Source organism: Cebus imitator, unplaced genomic scaffold (genome assembly GCF_001604975.1).
Source record: "Cebus imitator isolate Cc_AM_T3 unplaced genomic scaffold, Cebus_imitator-1.0 Scaffold71, whole genome shotgun sequence".
NCBI classification, from domain to species: Eukaryota; Metazoa; Chordata; class Mammalia; order Primates; family Cebidae; genus Cebus; species Cebus imitator.
Genome location: NW_016107386.1, coordinates 465,334 through 484,121, shown reverse-complemented (window position 1 = coordinate 484,121; position 18,788 = coordinate 465,334). Strand labels below are relative to the sequence as shown.

Genomic DNA, 18,788 nt, shown 5'->3' with positions numbered 1-18,788 from the left:
CTCCAAAAAAAAAAAAAAAAAAGTAAAAATAAAAAAGAGAACAGAAGTTCCTGTTTTGGAGCTGAGCTAAGACCCCTGCTCCTGAAAAGGACCTGCCACTCCCTTTTTCTTTCTAGAGCATTTCCAGGTTTATGCCTTGGGGCCTGTGAGAACTGGCACCCCCTGCTTCAGTCCCTACTTTCTCTTTTGGAGACGTGTGTGGTGCTGAAGCTCTGACCCCTAGTGTGGGAGTGGGCCCAGAGCCTGGGTGGGGCGAGGCCTGCAGGTGGGTGCCTGGATGTGTGGCAGGGACTCCCGCAGAGCAGGACAGTGACTATGGCACACTACAGCTAAATTCCTGGGGAGTCCACATTGGGATCATGCTCCACTTTGCTTTTTTTTGACACAAGGTCCCACTATGTCACCTACGCCAGGTCCAGGAGTGTAATCATAGCTCACTGTAACCTCAAACTCCTGGGCTCAAGTGATCCTCCTGCCTCGGCCTCCCAAAGCTCTGGCATGACAGACATTTGGAAACGTGTCCAGCTCCAATTTTACATTTGTGGCTGCAGTGACCCTGGGCCCCTCTGACTGATACTGTGTTGATTTAACTGAAGGGGGCTGCTCTCAGGGGCAGCATCTGCAGTTGACAAAGTCCTGGGGCCTGCACTCTTGTGTCTGAAATTGGGTTCCGGTCCCAGCTCTGGCACTCTATAGCTTTAGCAATTCATTTCCATCTCCTTGAGCCTCTGTTTTTCTCTTTCTATGCAAAGGGATGAGCATCTGTTCTGTGGAACCTGATAGGGTACTTTTGCAGATCCAGTAAGATGTTGGTGACATTGCTTCGTAGCTTTTAAGAGCTGGGTCATTATTCTGAGAGGCCACGTGGCAGAGGGGCAGGTGTTGGGCTCTGATGTCCAGTAGGTGTGTGTCTAAATCCCAGCTTAGCTGAGCATTAGCTGTGTGACCCGGGCAAAGTATTCAGTGTCCCCAAGCCTCAATGTCCCCATCTAGGGTGCGGAGTTCCTCCCCTTCTGGGGGCCCAGAGCAGATGTTTCAAGATGCTGGCAGCAGATGTAATTTTCTGAATTGATTTGGGTACTTATTTGTTGAGTTCCTGCCTAGTTTTTGCAGAGGAGGAAGTGCTAGGACCCCCACTGATGGGGTAAAAGCCCTTCAAGGGAGCCAGGTCAGAGGGGGAGGTGGGGAGGCCAGGCCACTAGGCCTTTTGGGACTGAAGAGCTTTGAGGGGAAGAAGCCTCCAGATAGAACAGCTCTGGGCAGCCTGACTTGAGATCAAATTCCAACTCAAGTTCCCAGCTCTGTATCCTGGCTTCCCCATTTGTATGGAAGGGTAAGGTCAGGGCCTTTGTATAGAAGTCAGGAGTAGCTTATCTGTAGTGCTACCACATAGTAGTGCTTCTCATGTACCCCACACTGTTCTGCGCACACTACATGCATGAGCTCATTTCATCTCCCCAGTAGCCCTAGGAGGTAGGCACTATTACTATCAACCCAGTATTTCAGAAGAAGAAATGGACAGTTAATAGATGTCAGAACCAAGGTTTGAACCCAGGAAGTCTGACTCTAGAGCCTACTCTTAACCACCACCTGTACTGTGAAGCCCCTAGTGTAGACAACACTGGTGGCATTGGGCATTGAGTAGTATTTGCTGTGTCACAGCACTGGGATCCGGCTCCCAGTGGCCATCCTGAAGTACCCCAGCCAAGGGCTGAGCCCTGTGGGGTCCTGTACTGTCACTTTATTGTAGCTACTAACACCCAGTATCTGAGCCCAAAGGTTGGAGTGAGAGGCCCCAGGAGGGGCAGCAGGCAGGGGCAGGGCCATGACACAGGAACAGAAGTGGAGGCCAAGTCACCTGGTCCTGGGCTTCACCATCCTTCTGTAAGCTGGACCTGGGAGGGGCAGGAAGCCAGCAAGAGCCAGAGGAAGCAGAATCCCCAGAGGAAGGAGGGGGGCCTCCCAGCTTTGGGTTGACTTCAGCAAGCTAGGGGCCTGGCACAAGAAGGAGTGGGCACCAGGAGCCTAGGCTGAGCCGTGGGGGTGAAGGTGTGTGTGTGAGTGTGAGTGTGTGCATGGGGTGGAGGTGAAGGGAGGGATGAATGCAGGAGGGATCTCTGCCTGCTGAGGAGGGATTTAACTTCCTGTTATCAGCTGCCAGCTTTTCTCATAATCCAGGCGAGCCCAGCAGGGATCAGCAGAGTGTGTTTCCGCATCTCTGATGGACGAGGCCCGTGTCTTGTTCCAGCACATCCTGCACTCACCCTGTCTCCTGCGTCACCCTGGGTCTCCTCCCTCCATAAAGTTTCATTGTCTGCCCTTCCTCACCCTCCCCATCCAGGTTCTGGTGTAGGGAGAAATCTTATGCATTCAGGCCCTGCTAATTTACCACTTGTGATTGCTGGCACAAAGGCTAGCTTCCAGTTTCAAATTCATTCTATTCCTGAACAAAAGCGGCACTAACCAGGTGACAAGGGACTGTTTAATCTACTTCCTTAGAAAAACCGACTGCTACCCAGCACTCTGAAATGGCATTTGCATATGAGGCACGAATGCAATCATACATGCAAAGCTTAGAACGGTGCCTGGTATAGGGTAAGTGGGTACTGAATAAATGGTTCTTACTTACTAAAGCAGGTCCTCTATTTCTCCTCCTTGGGTAACGTGCATTCTTTTTTTTTTTTTTTTGAGACGAGGTTTTCACTCTTGTCACCCAGACTGGAGTGCAGTGGTACAATCTTTGCTCACTGCAACCTCTGCCTCCTGGGTTCAAGAAGTGATTCTCCTGCCTCGGCCTCTGGAGCAGCTGGGATTATAGGTGTGTGCCACCATGCCCAGCTAATTTTTGTATTTTTAGTAGAGACAGGGTTTCACCATGTTAGTCAGGCTGGTCTCGAACTCCTAATCTCAGGTGATCCGCCTGCCTTAGCCTCCCAAAGTGCTGGGATTATAGGTGTGAACCACCGTGCCTGGCCGTATTCTTAGTGCTATTCTCATATCCTGCATCCCAAGTCACTCCTCTCCAAGGCTGGGGCAGAGACTTCAGTCCCTCCAGTTCTAAGTGGATTCCTGAGTTCTCTGAGTCTCAAGCATTGCTGTTCTGGATGAAGCCGGGCGGTGGCCCTCACAGGTGTCATGTTATTCAGTTCTCACAAGTTTCTGGGCCACGTGGTCCCCACCATGGAGAAGAGATGGTGGAGGCTCAGAGAAGCTCAGTAGCTTGCCTGCCCGACCTGAAGACCAGAGCTCTCACCCTCCACATGGGTGGGGTGGGCACATCCATTCACCCTTCCTGACCTGTGACACAGATCTTATCATAGGCAAATGTTTGCCTCCAGCTAGGGGCTCTGTGGGTGTGGGCTCTGTCTGGCACACTCTGTCCTGGGAATAGAAACCTGGTTTCTTCCTTGTTCCATCCTTTCTGCCTGGCATGGATGGTGACCCTCTTTCCAGTCCAGGCTGGCCAGGCTGGCCCTGAGGCCTGGAACTGGGGAGCACAAGCAGGTGTGTTTGTGTCTCAGAGAGGCCAAAAAAGGGCTACTTGGCGGTGGGCCTGGGCCGGGAGGGGCTTCAACTCCAGGCTGTTTGCTCAGATTCCCTTTCAGTCTCCACCCTGCCTCTGCACCTGTTGTGTTCCCATCCTCCTGGGCGTCTGGCAGCTGTCATAGTTGGGGCACCTGTCCCAGCCCCCGAGGACGCCCTCTGGGCTCCCTGGCTGCAGTTTTTCTGTGGCATGTGGCTTGCCCTCTCTGTCTCTGGGTACTTTTGTTCTCCTCTCCCTCCTCATCCCTCGATCTTCCAGACTCGAGGCAGCAGCTCTGGCCATAGGAGGAAGCTTTCAGCTGGGGTTCCCTGCTTCCTATTTTCTGGTGCCAGGCCCAGCCTAATGGGTAGAGAGAATGGGGCCCTGGCAGGACGGCCATAAGCCTCAAATGCTGATGAGGTGACTCATCAGCTCAATCAAATTATCCCTTGTTCTTGATGAAGGAAACACTATAGCAGCCAAGGGCTGCCTCCTAGCTCCTCCCCAGCACGGTCCTCTTCCTGACCTCCCCAGACCCTAGTCACTTCCCCCTACCCCATAAAAAGTTTCCCCCCTCCCTTGTCCAGTGTTGTCTTCTATACCTCCTAAGCATGGCACCAGAAGACATCACTCCAGGGTTCCAGTCCTTCTTACCTTCCACCCACTGTGCTACCTTGGGAAAGTCTCTATCATTTACTGGGCCTTCTTTGCTATACCTGGAAAATGGACCCAGAACTTCTTTGCCTGCCTGAAGATAGGGGCTGACCCCAGTGCTCTCTGGAGGCTCTTCCCCCTCAGAGAGCTTGGTGACTGTGACTCTGTGGGTTTCTATTCCCCAGAGAATTTGTTCCTTCTGTCCACTGGAAAACGTCTAGGCTCTGCTGCCACATAGGACCCTTCTGCTTCCTTAATGATAAGGTCCACTGTCCCCTTGTCTTCTCTTCCCTCAGCGAGAGGGGCCCTTGCCCTTTGCCCTTTCCTCGATAGAGCATGGGTTTTGATGTTAGGCTGGTCTGGGTTTGAAGCCTACTTTGTCTTCCCTTCAGTATAACCTCTCTAAGCCTCAGTTTTATAGCCTGCAAAATGGGGATGATTATAACTCCTGGAGGAAGGTTTTGGGATTAGTTGATACATGAGATACTTAGCACAATGCCTGGCACATAGTAAGTGATCAATAAATGATAGCATTTATACCCTCTACCACATATTTGCTTCTATTCCCCTTTCACATCCTTGCCAAAGTGTAGCTATAGAACGGACCACAGATCATTTAGTCAGAGCCGAAAGAATCTCATTCCTCGATCCCAGCCTGCTCCTGCTGGGATCCGGAACTGCCTGTTTCCCCATCCATGCCCCTGTTAAGCCCTGGCTTCTGCAGCATGTGCACTGGGTCCTGCTCACCAGTTGGTGCATAGCAGGCATTCAGTGAATAGTTGATGGATGAATAAGTGAATAAATGATGTATGTTAGTGATTTTCTCACCCCTTTTAGTAACAGAATCCTTTGGCCAAATGAATTTTGAGATCCCCTCTCACTCCGTCACACAGGCTGGAGTGCAGTGCCACCATCTCGGCTCACTGCAACCTCCGCCTCCTAGGTTCAAGCAATTCTTCCGCTTCGGCCTACCCAGTAGCTGGGATTACAGGTGTGCACCACCACACCTGGCAAATTTTTTATATTTTTGGTAGAGGCAGGGTTTCACCATGTTTGCCAGGCTGGTGTCAAACTCCTGACCTCAAGTGATCCACCTGCCTTGGCCTCCCAAAGTGCTGGGATTATAGGCATGAGCCGCTGTGCCTGGCCCCAGATGAAATGTTATGGGACGCCCCAGTGAATAAAACAGAGAACGGGTGCAGCTCTTCTGCCATGTCCCAGGGTTGCTTCCCTGTCTAGAGGTCCTGGACACTGCCTGGGGAAGTGACAGGAGAGGGAAGCCTCAGACACAGGACATTGCCACATCCCATTTGGGGAAGCAGTTGTGGGAAACAGGCCCATACGTCTGTGGGGAAAACCCTTCAGACTGTGGTGTTGAAGCCCTGGAGGCCACTCAGGCCGCCTCCCAGTTCTCTGTTCTGTTTCACTCAAGTGGCCAGAGTGGGGGCTGCTGCTCACCTGAAGGACTCGCAGCTCATGGAGCCCCCAACCTGCTCCCATCCCTGCCTGCTTGCTACTTGGCTGCTTTCCTGCAGTCCTGTGTCTGAAAATGATTTCAGGTATGTTTGTGAGATGTTTTCTGAGTGCCTGCCCTGGGCTGGGACAGGAGTGATGGAAGCCCGAGGGGAGTGAGGCTAAGTCAGGTGAGACCCAACCCTGCCGGATGCGGGATGTGGGATGCCGCTGCTGCTCCCTCCCCTGGGGCCTCTGGCCTCCTCTCATCCTTCACAACCAGATAGGAGAGTGACTTTCTGAAATGCTGTTCTGGTCAGTTGCCGCCCTGCTGCAGGACTTCCCTGTTGCTCTCAGGACGAAGACCAGAGTCTTGACGCTGCTCCTCAAGGCCCTCCTGGCGTACCCCTGACCCATCCTGGCTGGGCAACAGAGTATTTCCCAAGGTTCCCCCTGCTCATCCTGCTCCATACCAGCCTTGCTTCTGGAACATGCCAGCTCCTTCCAGCCAAAGGGCCTTTGCCTGTGTTACCCTCACTCTCCTAAGCCACCTCCATAGCACAGGGCCATTAGCCTTCAGATCTTGTCTTCGCTTTCACTCAGGAAAGCCTGTCCTGAGCACCCCAGAGCCTTGCTCCTTTTTTCCCGACACTTTTTCTTAGGTTGCGATGACATGCTCCTTAGTGAGGCTACTTGATAAATATCTGTTTCCCTCTGGTCTGGAAGTCCATGAGAACCAGAACCTGCCACTGAGGACCACCCTTGCACCCCCAGTGCATAGCTGTGTCTGATACAGAGTAGGGGATCAGTACATGCTGGGAGAGTTGAATTAAATGGTGGAGGTGCACCGAGGAGAAGCTGGGGCAAGCAGACAGGGCTCCAGCCAGGCCATGGCTCACTCTGTGTAGGACAGAGTAATTTAATGGCTAGGAGGTCACTGCCCAGGGGCTCAGAGGAAAGATAAGTGCCAGGAACAGGGACGCACTCTTACCTGGGGGCCTAGGGAGGCTTCCCAGAAGAGGTGTTTCCAGTGCTGGGTGGTGGGAAGGGACTGGGCCCAAGTGAGGAGAAGGCAGGAGCCAAGGTGAGAGGGAGGCTGGCGTCTGGGTGTGGGGCCATAGGAAGGACAGGCTGGCCATATGCAAGGGATTGGTGGGCAAGGGCCCAGTCGGGTGTGTTAAAAGGCAGGCAGGGTGAGGACGGTGACTCTGCTGCTACAGGAACAGACTCCAAAGCATCTTCTTTTGACCTCAATTTCCTCATCTGTAAAATGGGCATACACATACACTAATCTCTTAGGGTTCCCATGAGGATTGAGCAAGTTAAATGTGTAACACGCTCAGGGCAGTACAGAGCACGCAGTAAGGCCTCACGTGCGCCGTTATTATGATCGTTTCCGACAAAGGGAATTTGGCTTCGTTTCTCCTTGTCAGACTGACTTAGCTTCTGTCCCCCATGGGAACTGGGTACGTGTGCCAGGAAGTGTGCATGTGTGACTCTGCACCATGGAAAGTGGGCTGCCTTGTGTGGGTGTTGTGGCTTCTCCCAGAAGTCTTGGGCATGCCTCTGGCTGGGAGGAGGATTGGCAGACTGAGCTTGCTCTCCCACCCAGGGCATGCCCTGCCCTCTGCTGATGACTCTAGGTCAGGCCTGAATGTCCTTCCTTGTTCTCCTAACCCCTTCCCCAGACCTGCTCAGAAGTGGGAGCAGCAGGGTCTTGAGCTGTGGGCTCAGAACCCAGTCCAGTCCAGTCCCTTACATGGCCCAGGCCTCTGAGTTCCACCTGCTGCAGGGCAGCCCCTACCTTTCCCATGGCGCCTTCCTCAGCCCCCACCCCTTTGTCCCCCAACCTGCCCACTGGCTTTCCCTTCCCACCCAGTCCTTTCCCTGGGGTCCAAGATCCCACACATTGAGGACAGGAGCTGGGGCCATGCCAGGGTTAGGGAGGAGGGTGCTGTCCTGTTGTCCTGGCAGAGGCCCTTGAGCCTGTGTGGGATGATGACATTGTCCCAGACACTGCCCGAGTCCTGGCCCTGCCTGTGACCTGCTGGGTAACCTCAGGCAAGCTCCTTAGCCTCTCAGAACCTCTACCTTCTTCTCCGTAAAACAGACGTAATCATAGCCGCTCCCACCCACACAGTTCCTGGTGCACAGTTCACGCTCAGTGCATGGCAGCTGCTCTCTTGATGTTGATCTGGGCTCCCGGCACGCCTGCCCAGGGCTAGAGGGGCCCAACCTCCTAGCCTCCCTCTTCCCCTTCTGTCTGCACCTTTCCCTAGGCCCTGAGTGTGTAGTGCCAGTGGCCACCTTAAGATTTCTCTGGAAACTTTGTGAGTCTGTGGAAGCAGGCGTGTGTTAGTGTGTACATTTTGAGGTGTGCATGTAACCATGTGAGTACATGTCTAGTGGGCAGTAGGTGGCTGAGTGTGCTCAATGGTGAATACTCCTGAATGCTTGTGAGCCCACATATATGCACATCTGTGTGACTTGATGCAGACAAATAGTGCAGGTCTGTGTTGGGGTGTGTGGTATGTGTGTATGTGTATGTGCATGATTAAAGGGATAGGTTGGTGTGTGTGGGGGAAGCCTGGATTCTGGTGCGGCACTACCTGGGTTCGAATCCCAGCCTTGCCCCCTTCTAGGTGAGCAGCCTCTCTCTGTCTCAGTTTTCTCGTCTGTAAGACCATCATCAACATCCCAGAGATGGTACCTGTTGATAATGACTGTAATACTGACCTCATCATTCAGCCTGTGAGGACTGAAGGAGTTAGTACTTGCAAAGGCCTTGGAACAGAGCTTGGAAGAAGACAGAAACGGTGTTAGTACTTGGTTATCAGCTTGGTTGTGAACCTCTTGAGGGCAGGGACAATGTCTGTTATGCTTCCCAGGGGGTCCCCTCTCACCTAGCTGGACCTCTGCATGGAGTAGGTGCATGAAGCTGGTGAATGAATGGCTGTCGTTCGGCCTGGGTGATAGGGGAGGGGTGTGTGTGTCACTACATCCTTGGGATGGGACTGTGTGTGATGGGGATGTGTGTGCGTGTGCGCGCCTCTGCTTGCTTTCTGGAGCTTGCTGCTATTTCAGGAAGCCTCTAGTCTCCTCCTCCTTATGTAAATAAACATGACAGATCCCATCGGCTGTACCAGCGCGGGAGGTGGGGAGGCTGGAGTGGGTGGGAGCCGGGAGGCGCCGGCCGGAGGGGTGTGCGTGCTGCGTGCGCGTGTGGCCGGCTGGCCGCAGGCGGGCGGCGTGCGCGTGTGCGGGAGGGGGCGCGTGGGGGCGCGGGAGGGGCCTGCCATGCCGGCCTCCGCCCGCGGGGGAGGAGACGGGGGAGGAGGCGGGGAGGTGCCGGCCAGGGCGACTTGGTGACCAGCCGGCTGGCCCAGCAGAGGTGGCTGCGCTGCCTGCCGCCCGAGATGGGGGGACAGATCACCCGGAGCACTCTCCACGGTAAGGCCCCTCGGATGCCTGCCGGCCCGCCCACCGCAGCCCGGGGACCGCCTGGGGAGGCCGGGCGGAGGGGCGCTGGGGCTGAGGGCTCGGTCGTGCCCCTGCCTCTTCACTCCATGTGGGGCTCTGGGGCTGTGTGAGGGGCACCTTTTGGTGGTGGGCTCTGGGGCGGGGGGCAGCAACAGAGCTGGGGAGAGCGGTAAGAGGGGCGCCTTCCCTGACAGCCGGTGCGAGGTCAGGCAGCTGAGGCTCCCCACAAAATCTCCTTGTCCTCTTACCTCCATGTCCTCTTACCAAGGTGCTGACTAGCCCCCAAGTGGGATGCAAGGTCCTAGGTGTCCCTACCTGCCTCTCCCGGGACAGAGGCAGCCACAGTTAGTTAGACAGCTGGGGGGACTTGTTTGTCAGTCCTGGGATGTGGGCCTTGGAGGTGGTACTGGGTTCCATGATGGAGCTCTGCAAAGACCTATGGACACCCACATGTGTGCTGAGTGTGTGTGTGTGCCTGTGCGGTGAGAAGGCACTGAAGGTGCCCGTGGGTGTGCACCTGTGCCCGCTTGTGCCTAAGCACACGGGTGTGCAAGTGACAGCAACTCATATCGCCTGATCTCGCCTCTCCTAGTGTGTGCTCTGTGGGGGAGGCAGTGAACTTCTGATCCCTGCAGTTCACTTCCACAGTCAGACCCACAGCCTGGAGCTGGAGGCGTGGGAGGGAGGGGGGCCAATGCTTGGCTCCCCATTTGTAGGGCTCTTGCTTGCCCCAACCCCTGTCCTCTGTTCCCCTGGCTCTAGTAGTGTGGTCTTGGGAGCGCCATGGCCGATGTGGCAGCAGACCCGGAGAGGAGAAGGCTTCCTAGGGACTTGTGTGTCTTCTCTGGGCCCTGGGAACTGGGGTTCCTTTACAAACTGGCCAGAACAGCATGGGCTGACCTTGGGGAGTCCCTGACGCATTCCCCTGTGTCCCGCGCTCCCTGCTCAGATGGGATATTAGGAGGTGGGGCAGTGTCCATCTGCTGAGTCCAGTGGGCACTGAGGAGCCTGGGAGAGGCTCAGGAAGGAAGGAGGGTGGCGGCAGGAGTGTGTGGGCAGCCGCGGCCGGAACTGATGACCAGGTGGCTTCTCCCTTCCAGGCTGTGGACTTTGGGAGAGTAATTTCTAATTAAAAAACAAAAAGACAGGGAAAGATGTAGGAAAAGCAAATCATTGGCTCTCCTACAAGGAAATGAATTCCGTCCTGGGCTTGGAGGGCTAAGTGACAGATGGAAGGCCCTGGAAGACACATAATCCGGAGCCATGCCAGGGGCACTGCCAGTGGCCTGGGCCTTGGCTGGAGACTTGGATTGGGCTGACCTGGGACTGGCCTTGCCTGTCTGTGGGGTGGGGGCTCTCCTCGGGGCTTGCTGGCCCTGGCGGAGCCTGTTGGCAGAGGGTCTGGAGCCAACTGGCATTTTCCACTGGAGTCAGGCTTGGGCAAGCCTGTGGTCTGGGAAGGACAGAGAGGCCCTCAGAGTAGGCTTAGGACACAGTACACTGTCCTCTAGCAGCTGCCTGGAGCACAGGCTCCCTAGAGGGTGGACCTGAGGCCACCCTAGCTCCTGCTCTGGGAGCGGTTAGATGTGTTTTGTAAGGAAGCAAATGTCTTCCTGAGCCTTGGTTTTCTCACCTGTCAATGAGGCTAGTGAAAGCACCCTCCTCCTACAACTGCCATGCAGGCTGGGCCTGGTGGTTCATGCCAGGCAATCCCAGACACTTTGGAGGCTGAGGTAGGAGGATTGCTTGGACCCAGGATTTTGAGACCAGCCTGGGCAACATAAAAAAGAAAAAAAGAAAACAAGATTATATGAATCATGTGAGCAGAGAACTTAACATGAGGAAAAGCAGGAGGGCTTGGAAAGGCATCCTGGCCCAGGGTCATATTCCCTCCCTCTCATTTGTCATTTGTCCCATTTCCCTGGGGGCAGGAGGATCACTTGGGGTGATCTGAGAACTCTAGGAATTGGGCATCCAGGCTAGGTGGCCATCAGTGAGCGCTCATCAAGTGCCCCATCTGCCTTGGCCTCCATTGTTTTGCCAGAACTGTGCACCCTGGTGGGGCCTCCCCTAAGCTCGTCCTGGCCTTTGCCATTGCACAAATAGAGGGGACAGGAGCTGGAGGGTATGGAGAGGGAGTGTTTGCCTGTGCCTACACAGCCACCCCGACCCTCACCAGAACCCCTGCATATGCGTCCCCATGCGTCCACACCCAGGTGTGCCCACACCTGTACACACACACTGACTGCTCTGGTGGCTCTGGTTTCACCTTCTTCTGGGAAATGAGCTGGGGCCAGCGGGAGATGCAGGGGTTTGCTCCTTCCTAGGGGTGCCGAAGCCTGTAGCTGGGCTCCTGAGGACACATTGAAATGGTCCTTGATTGTATTTTCTTTAAGGCCTTGGACTTAAGGCTTGTTTCAGGACAAACATTTTGGATTGCTGCCTTAAGGTGGGTGAGAGAGGAAGACCCAGGACTCTGTATGTGTGTCGGGGGTTATCTAGTTTTGTGTTTTGTTTGTGGATGTGTTTTGGCTCTCTGAGCTTCTGATGTCAACAGATGGGTATCTGTGTTTTGGATCTCTGTGTACCTGTGTGATGTGTCTCTAACTGTGGATTGAAGTGACTGCGTGTGGCTGTGCCTGCGTTTCCCTGTGGGGGCAGCCACATCTGTGGTGCTCTGTGCCTGTGCTATGCGTGTGTGTGTGTGTGTGTCTGTAGTGGGGCTGGTGGTGAGGAGTCAGGCTCCTCTGGGACCAGCCTGGCAGGAGACCCATGGGGAAATGAATTCCCATTTGGAAAATGGTTTCAGCGGTTACACGCTTGATCTCTTCCATCGGCAGGTTTCCAGAGCTGCTCCCGGTCTTGAGGGCAGGCTGGCAGGGGTGGGAAGTGGGGTGAGAGGAGGAAGGCAGCAGTGGCATGAGGAGGCCCCTCTTCCTCTCGCCTCTGCCATCCTCTCCTTCCTTTTTCTGCCCTTCCTCTTTCCTCTCCCTTCAATGCTCCCTCAGGGCAAGGGATGGACCCCTTGCTGATGCTTGACGTGTGGGTGACACACGCACATGCACCCAGACATATGTGTCACCCCCAGGTCAGTCTCTGGATTTAACAACCCTGAGTGTCAGAGGATGCTAGGGTACAGGGACCCGAGACATTGGCTCCCACCCCCTCCTGTCACAGAGGGAGATGCTGCAGCCAGAAAAGGGAAATGGCTAACTGAGGCCACACAGCTGGCGCCTCAGCGGGGAAGCCAGGCCTTGTTCCTTCTGTGGCAGGTCCCCCACTTACCCTTCTTGGATTCCTTAATCCTCAAGCAGGCAGCAGCAGAGAAGGCATCCAGTGGCCTTGTGAGACCCAAGATTAGCAGAGGGAGCCGCTCATCTCCCAGCAGCAGCTCTGGGGGCTTAGGCCAAGGGGAGCTCTGTGGCTTGAAGGTGCACACCTGCACAACCCCACGCCCCGCTTGTGCCTGTATGCTCCAGGAAGGTGGGCATCAGGTCATTACAACTCTGCATTCGCTTACCTCAGCCTGGCTCCTGGCATGCAGTGGCTCCCAGCAGATGCTGGGTCAGTGGTTAGAGGGGAAAAGTGTGGGGTGGACAGAGGCCCTTGTTGCTGGAGGGCAGGGCAGTTGGAGCCGAAGGTGGCCTGAGGGGGTGGGTGGGGGAACCATCAGGGAGGTGAGGCCAGGGCTGGACATGGAGGCCAGGCAGCATTTGAAGAGGAAGAGAAAGTGGAGCAGGTGTTCTCCTGTTGAGTTTGAATCCTGTTCTGCTCTTGCTGGCTGTGTGACTTCGGATCAGTCCCTTCATCTCTCTGCGTCTCAGCGTACACTTCTGTAAATTGGGAAGGGTAAGTTTTGCCTTATAGAGTTATAGGAAGGATTAAGTGAGCTGGTAGACGCTAAAGGCAGTAGACCTGGCACATAGTGAGCACTCCACAGGTGGAGTGTGCTTTTGTGAAGGCTTTTGTGGAGGCTCTTCTAGGCCTGTGTGTGCTTGCCAGTGCACACGCACACACGCGCACACACACATGCACATGCACAAATATGTGCACACACATGCACAATACACACGTGCATGCACACACATGCACACACATACACACAATACACATGTGCACATGTCTCACACACACATACACATGTGTGTGCATATATACATACGGGTATGCACACACGTGCATGCACACATATACACATATGCACATGCACACATATACACAATGTATGTACACATAACATGCATGCCTGTACACACATATGCACACACATACCCACAAGTGCACACATATACACACATGCGCATATACACATGCACACACGCATACACACATACACACTCACCTGCTATCTCTGTGTCCCCCAGCCCTTGTGGGCCTGCATAACTGTGCTTGTGTCTGCCATGGGGCACAGCTACCATCTGTGTGTGTCCACACATGTACACGTGCGTGACTGGATTTGATATGGGGAACTAGGGCTGCTGATGTTACTGAGCTACACTTCCCCTCATTCTCCAGGCCTGGCCCGGGAGGCTTTGGGGAGATGCTGGGAGGACAGGGACAGGGATTGGGAGCTGAGCCCTGAAGGGTTAATGTTTGAGGGAGAGGAGGAGGACTCGTCCTCCTCCCAGCAGTGAGGAATTGGGAGGCACAGCTGTATACACCTCTGGCTGCTAGAAATGTCAGGATGGGGAAAGTGAGTGAGAGAGCAAAAGGCTCAGTTGGGGATTAACTTGGCAATGAAGGTGCCAGTCTTGCCCGTTCCCTGCTACTTTCTTTCACCCACCCTGTCATGATGAGTTCATTCATCTTCCAGGGAGCAGCAGGATCTGCTGTTTGCATGCCAGGCGCTCTGTGGGAGGTCCTAGGGTGCTAACATGGCCTCCACCTGGGCATGCCTGGGGCCTGTGGTGTTTATGGAGAAACTGACTTGGGAGGAGATGGGGACTGAGCGTGCCAGCCAGCTAGCTGGGACCCACAGAGGAACCTCTGCAGAGTGCAACAGATCTGCATTCAGAGCCCAGCTCCGCCACTTACCAGTTGTGTAACCCTGGGCATTATTACCTCTCAGAGCCTCTGTTTCCTTATGTGTGAAATGGGACTATTGAAACTGCTTTAGTCATCTATTGCTGCTTAACAAATCACCTCAACGCTTAGCAGCTTAAAACAACAAACATTTAATGATCTCCCAGTTTTTGTGGCTCAGGAATCTCTGCACTATTTAGCTAGGTGCCTCCGGCTTCGTGTCTGTCGTGAGGTTGCAGTCACATTGTTGGCTGTGGCTGCATCAGAAGGCTTGCCAAGCTTAATCACGTGGCTATGGGCAGTCCTTGGTCCCTCGACACATGAGCTTCTCTGCAGGGCGGCCCCTCACCATGGCGGCTGGCTTCCCCCTGAGGGAGCAATTCAGAAGAGGCAAGAGAGTAACCAAGATGGGAGCCACAGTCTTTTTATAACCCAGTCTTGGGTGTGACGTTCCATTACTTCCTCCCTATTCTATTCATTAGAAGCTACTTTTTAGGCCCAGCCCATGCTTAAGGGGAAGGGGGTCACACAAGGGCCTGAATGCCAAGGGCTGGACACAGGGATAGTTGTTGCAGAGGCTGTTCCCATAGATACCTGCCTTGCAGGGATTGGAGGGTGTGATCAGTTGTGTATAAAGGAAAAATGCTGCAGCATCTGATACGCAAGAAAGAATCAACCCTCAGGGCCTTCCTTATCTGCTTCTCTTCTACTGCTGGCAAGCGGGGAGCTAGTGAAGATTCTTGAGCAGGCACGGCTATAGTCAGGCTTGCTAGGCAGGGAAGGGAGCTGCTGCCTTCATTCCTTTCTTTTTCTAATTTCTCCACTGGACACCAGAAAGGGCAAGACACAAGGTGGGTGCTGCCTGAACTCCTGCCAATTCATCGGTAGATAGAAGAATCAAACACTAGCAATTCATTCAGCAATTTTTATTGAGGACTTACTATGTGCTGTGAACTAGGCTATAGAAAAACAGTAACAAAAAAGACAATGGTCTCTGCCCTAGGGAGGCTCACAGTCCATCAGGGGGACAGACAGGCACAAATAACCCTGCAGCCTTTCCCAGCGCAGTGCTACTCTGCAGAACACAGAAACTGATGGGAGTGACTTCTCAACTCTCCCGAGGATGGCATATAACCAAAACCATTCTGGATGCGGAAGAGACAAGTCAATGCATAGCATACGAGTGCCCTGGGGCAACTGGGCTTAATCCTGTGTAAGAACCAGGGTTGGGAAAGGCTGCTTGGTGTTGGGTGCTCTGTTAGGGGGCTTATGGGGTCCTCAGAGGTCCATAGTAAGGCCCCTAACCTAGTCTAGGGGTCAGAGGGACTTCTGGGAAAAATCTAGGTCTGAAGGATGCATGAGAAAGGCAGATACATAGGTGAGAAGGGGGAAGCAAAGGTTCCCAGCACAGAAATGGGGCTGGGCCAAGCCTGGAAGTCAGAGGCAGGTGTGGGAGGTAGAGGCCCCTTTAGGGAACCCAAAGAAGTTTATTTCTGCCCAGTTTTACAATCATCTCTGTCCCCCAGCTTCCATCCCCACCTGTCCTCCTCCCACCAGGAGTCAAGCCTCCCCAGCCTTCCAACCATACTCCTAAATCCTTTCCCCCAGAGGGAGCCCTGTTCCGTTAATGCTGATAAGCGAGTTCAAATCAGGACCATGCTGGCGATCTGAGATTAGAATGTTTGGGGTAAAATAAGACTGAAGTTCCTGGTCTCCCACTGGGCTGAAATGAGCTGATCATTTCCTGCAGTGGTTGTGTTTTCTTTAATTTTTTAAAAAAAGACCTTATGTTGGGATCAAATGATAAGTTTGCAAAATTCTTTCACATCTATAAACTTACCGAGGCCTTGCTACAGCCTAGAGATGTGGGCAGGGCAGCTATGATGAACTTCATTTTACAGAGAAACAAATAAGGTCCAGAGAGGTTAAGCAACTCATCCAAAGTCACACAACAAGTCTGTGGCCTGGTCAGGGTTGGAACCCAGGGCCTCTTGCCTCCAATGCTCATTCTCTGTGCCTTGCCCCACTGCCCGGAAAGTGAGACAAGACTGTCTCTTGGATGAAGATGATGATGCCAGCACTGGTTTTCAGGACCGCAGGTTCAGAACAAGATGATCTTGGATGCAGTGGGCTTCAACAGGGCCTTGACAGGTGGGTGGGGTTTAGACAGGCTTGAGCAAAGGTGTGGGGGCAGGAAGGCAGAGTGATATGAAGAAGAATAATAATGATAGCAACCACTAACTGAGTTTTACATACACCATCTATTTTAATTGTCACAAGAATCCCATGAAGGTCTGCCATAACCCCATTTTACAGATGAGGAAAGTGAGGCTCCCAGAGGTCTTATAGCTAGTGACAAAGCTGCTAGGTTTGGAGGCAGCCAGCTCTGGGTTCAGATCTGGGCTCCTCACTCAATGTGTAAACCTAATTTCAGAGGCTCTGTGCCAGAGTGGCACTGGGGGCATAAATCAAGACACTGCCCTTGAAGCTGTGAGAGGCTGGGCACTGCTATCAGTATCAGGGCCTCTGCTCTCTACTGGGGTGGCGAGCTCCCCCCAATCTCTCCCTGGCAGCCCAGCTGAGCCCAGGCTGGGGCACCTGGTGCTCTGCCAGTGGTTCTGGGGCAGAGCTTGGTGGGGCCATGGGGAGGTCACTCTGGAGGCTATGTGTGTCCAGGCATCTGCCCTGGGACCCTGCTGAGAGGCAGGAATGTGTTCTGCCAGCTGAGGGTCACCCGGAGGGCCAGCCAGGCTTGTGTCTGGCAACTCAAAAATGCCCAGGAGGAATGGGGCTGTGGGGGGAGTTTCCACCCTGTCAGCAGCAGCCTCGAGGAAGGAGGGTGCCCCCACTGGGGCTCACAAGAAGCCTGTAAATCTGTCACTTGAGGGCTCTCCCTGGGAGCTCAGCTGAGAGCCAGGTGACACAACTGGGGCTCTATCCAGTTGTGTGTGCCCCTGTGGAGCAGTTGTGCTGCCCACACGCCCTGCATTTTGAGGCCCATTGCTGCAGCTGCTCCCTCAGCCCGGGCTGCCCAGCTCCTCCTGCACACAGCCTTCTCTGAAGCACCTGCCATCTTGGACTAATGCAGAAAAGGAGCGCCAGTACCAGATGCTGAGTAGGGTAAAGGACCCCAGACGTGGCCTCAGGTGCCAGTTCTGCCACGTAACTGCTCTGTGACCACAAGTGACTGGCTTAACCATTCTGAATCCAACTCCTTCATTCGTAGAATAGGGACCTTAAGGGGTGATTGTCCCAGTGTTGGGAGGACCCTGTTGGATAGTGTAGGGAGGAAGCCCCACCCCAAGCTGCCCCCTCTGGACCCTTGGCATCAGAGCTATGCTTAGTTCATTCTCATTTTGCTTTCTGCTCCCCACCCCCCCTCCACCCCCAAGATTTTAATGCCAGCTGCGATGGAGGAGGGGGTAGAAGGAGCAGGGACGCCGCAGTGGGGGAGGAGGGGTCATCCTGATGACCGCTGCCAGATTGGACACTGGTAGTCCATGAGAACAGCGCCCCCTGGAGGACTACTGGGCACAGCGCATCACGGCCCTGGCCCTGGTTCAGAAGAGTGTCGAGATCTGAGTTAGGGCTGTAGCTGCAGGGTGGAAAGGAGAGGACAGAACCAAGGGGTGCTTATTCTTGAGGCAGGATTGTTAGATTGGGTGAGGGGTGCTCAGGGGCTCCCCTGGAGCCAGGAGCAGAGAGCGACAGGTCAGGAGTGCAGCTGGGGCCTGCCACGTGACAGGAGCCCACAGTCTGTGGCAGGAGACACCCGGCATACCAGAGAGGGTTTTCAAGTGTTCTCCCCAGAGTGGCTCGGTGGGCGATGATCACACAGGGAGCTGAGTATGGAGAGAAGGGGCTGAGGACACCTGCTCAGGGCGGGCCTGGCCTCCATGGCAGTCCTGTTGGCCTGCCCACACTGTGGGCAGGAGAAGACAGGCACGGTAGTCAGTGAGTGGGCTTTGCAGCTACCAAAGTGCTCTCTCTCCATACCTGGGCAGGGAACCCCCGTTCTGTTTCATGGATGTGGAAGAAACTTAAAGGTTAGGGTGACAGGTCCAGCTAAGCATTGAGAGTCTCCTGGTAGAGGGCCATATCCTAGGCACTGCCCAGGGAAGCTGATGGGGGTGCCATGGTGGTCAGAAAGTGCAGCCTCTCTTCTCTCCATCTGAACGAAGATGTGACTTGTTAGTTGTATTATAGATTTTATTTTTTAATTTAATTTTTTTGGGTCTTGCTCTATTGCCTAGGATAGAGTGCAGTGGTGCCATCACGGCTCACTGCAACCTTCCAGGCTCAAGTGATCCTCCCACCTTAGCCACCTGAGTAGTTGGGACTGCAGGTGTGCACCACCATGCCTGGCTAATTTTTGTATTTTTTTTTTTTGTAGAGAAGGGGTTTTGTCATGTTGCCTAGGCTGGTCTTGAATTCCTGGGCTCATGTGACCAGCCTGCCTCTGCCTCCCAAAGTGCTGGGTTTGCAGACATGAGCCACTGCACCCAGCCAGTTATTCTGGCTAGGTTATTTATTTATTTATTTATATATTTTTTGAGACGGAGTTTCACTCTTGTTACCCAGGCTGGAGTGCAATGGCGCGATCTCGGCTCACCGCAACCTCCGCCTCCTGGGTTCAGGCAATTCTCCTGCCTCAGCC

General features: G+C 54.2%; 1 protein-coding gene across 4 annotated transcripts in view; it reads left to right on the top strand.

The window, feature by feature from the left end:
- The window catches only part of NEURL1 (neuralized E3 ubiquitin protein ligase 1), a 93,091-nt gene that overhangs the window by 47,665 nt on the left and 26,638 nt on the right, over positions 1 to 18,788 (top strand). The window contains exon 1 of one of the 4 annotated variants that reach the window (XM_017531132.2): positions 8,904 to 9,079. The exons of 1 other annotated variant lie outside the window; for it this stretch is intronic. In XM_017531132.2, coding sequence (XP_017386621.1) covers positions 9,046 to 9,079 — 34 coding nt within the window. In that variant the 5' untranslated portion in view covers positions 8,904 to 9,045. Of the gene's footprint in view, positions 1 to 8,903; positions 9,080 to 11,491; positions 11,559 to 16,227; positions 16,283 to 18,788 lie in introns of those variants that run through there. 2 more of the 4 variants (XM_017531134.2, XM_017531131.2) reach the window with 2 other exon arrangements.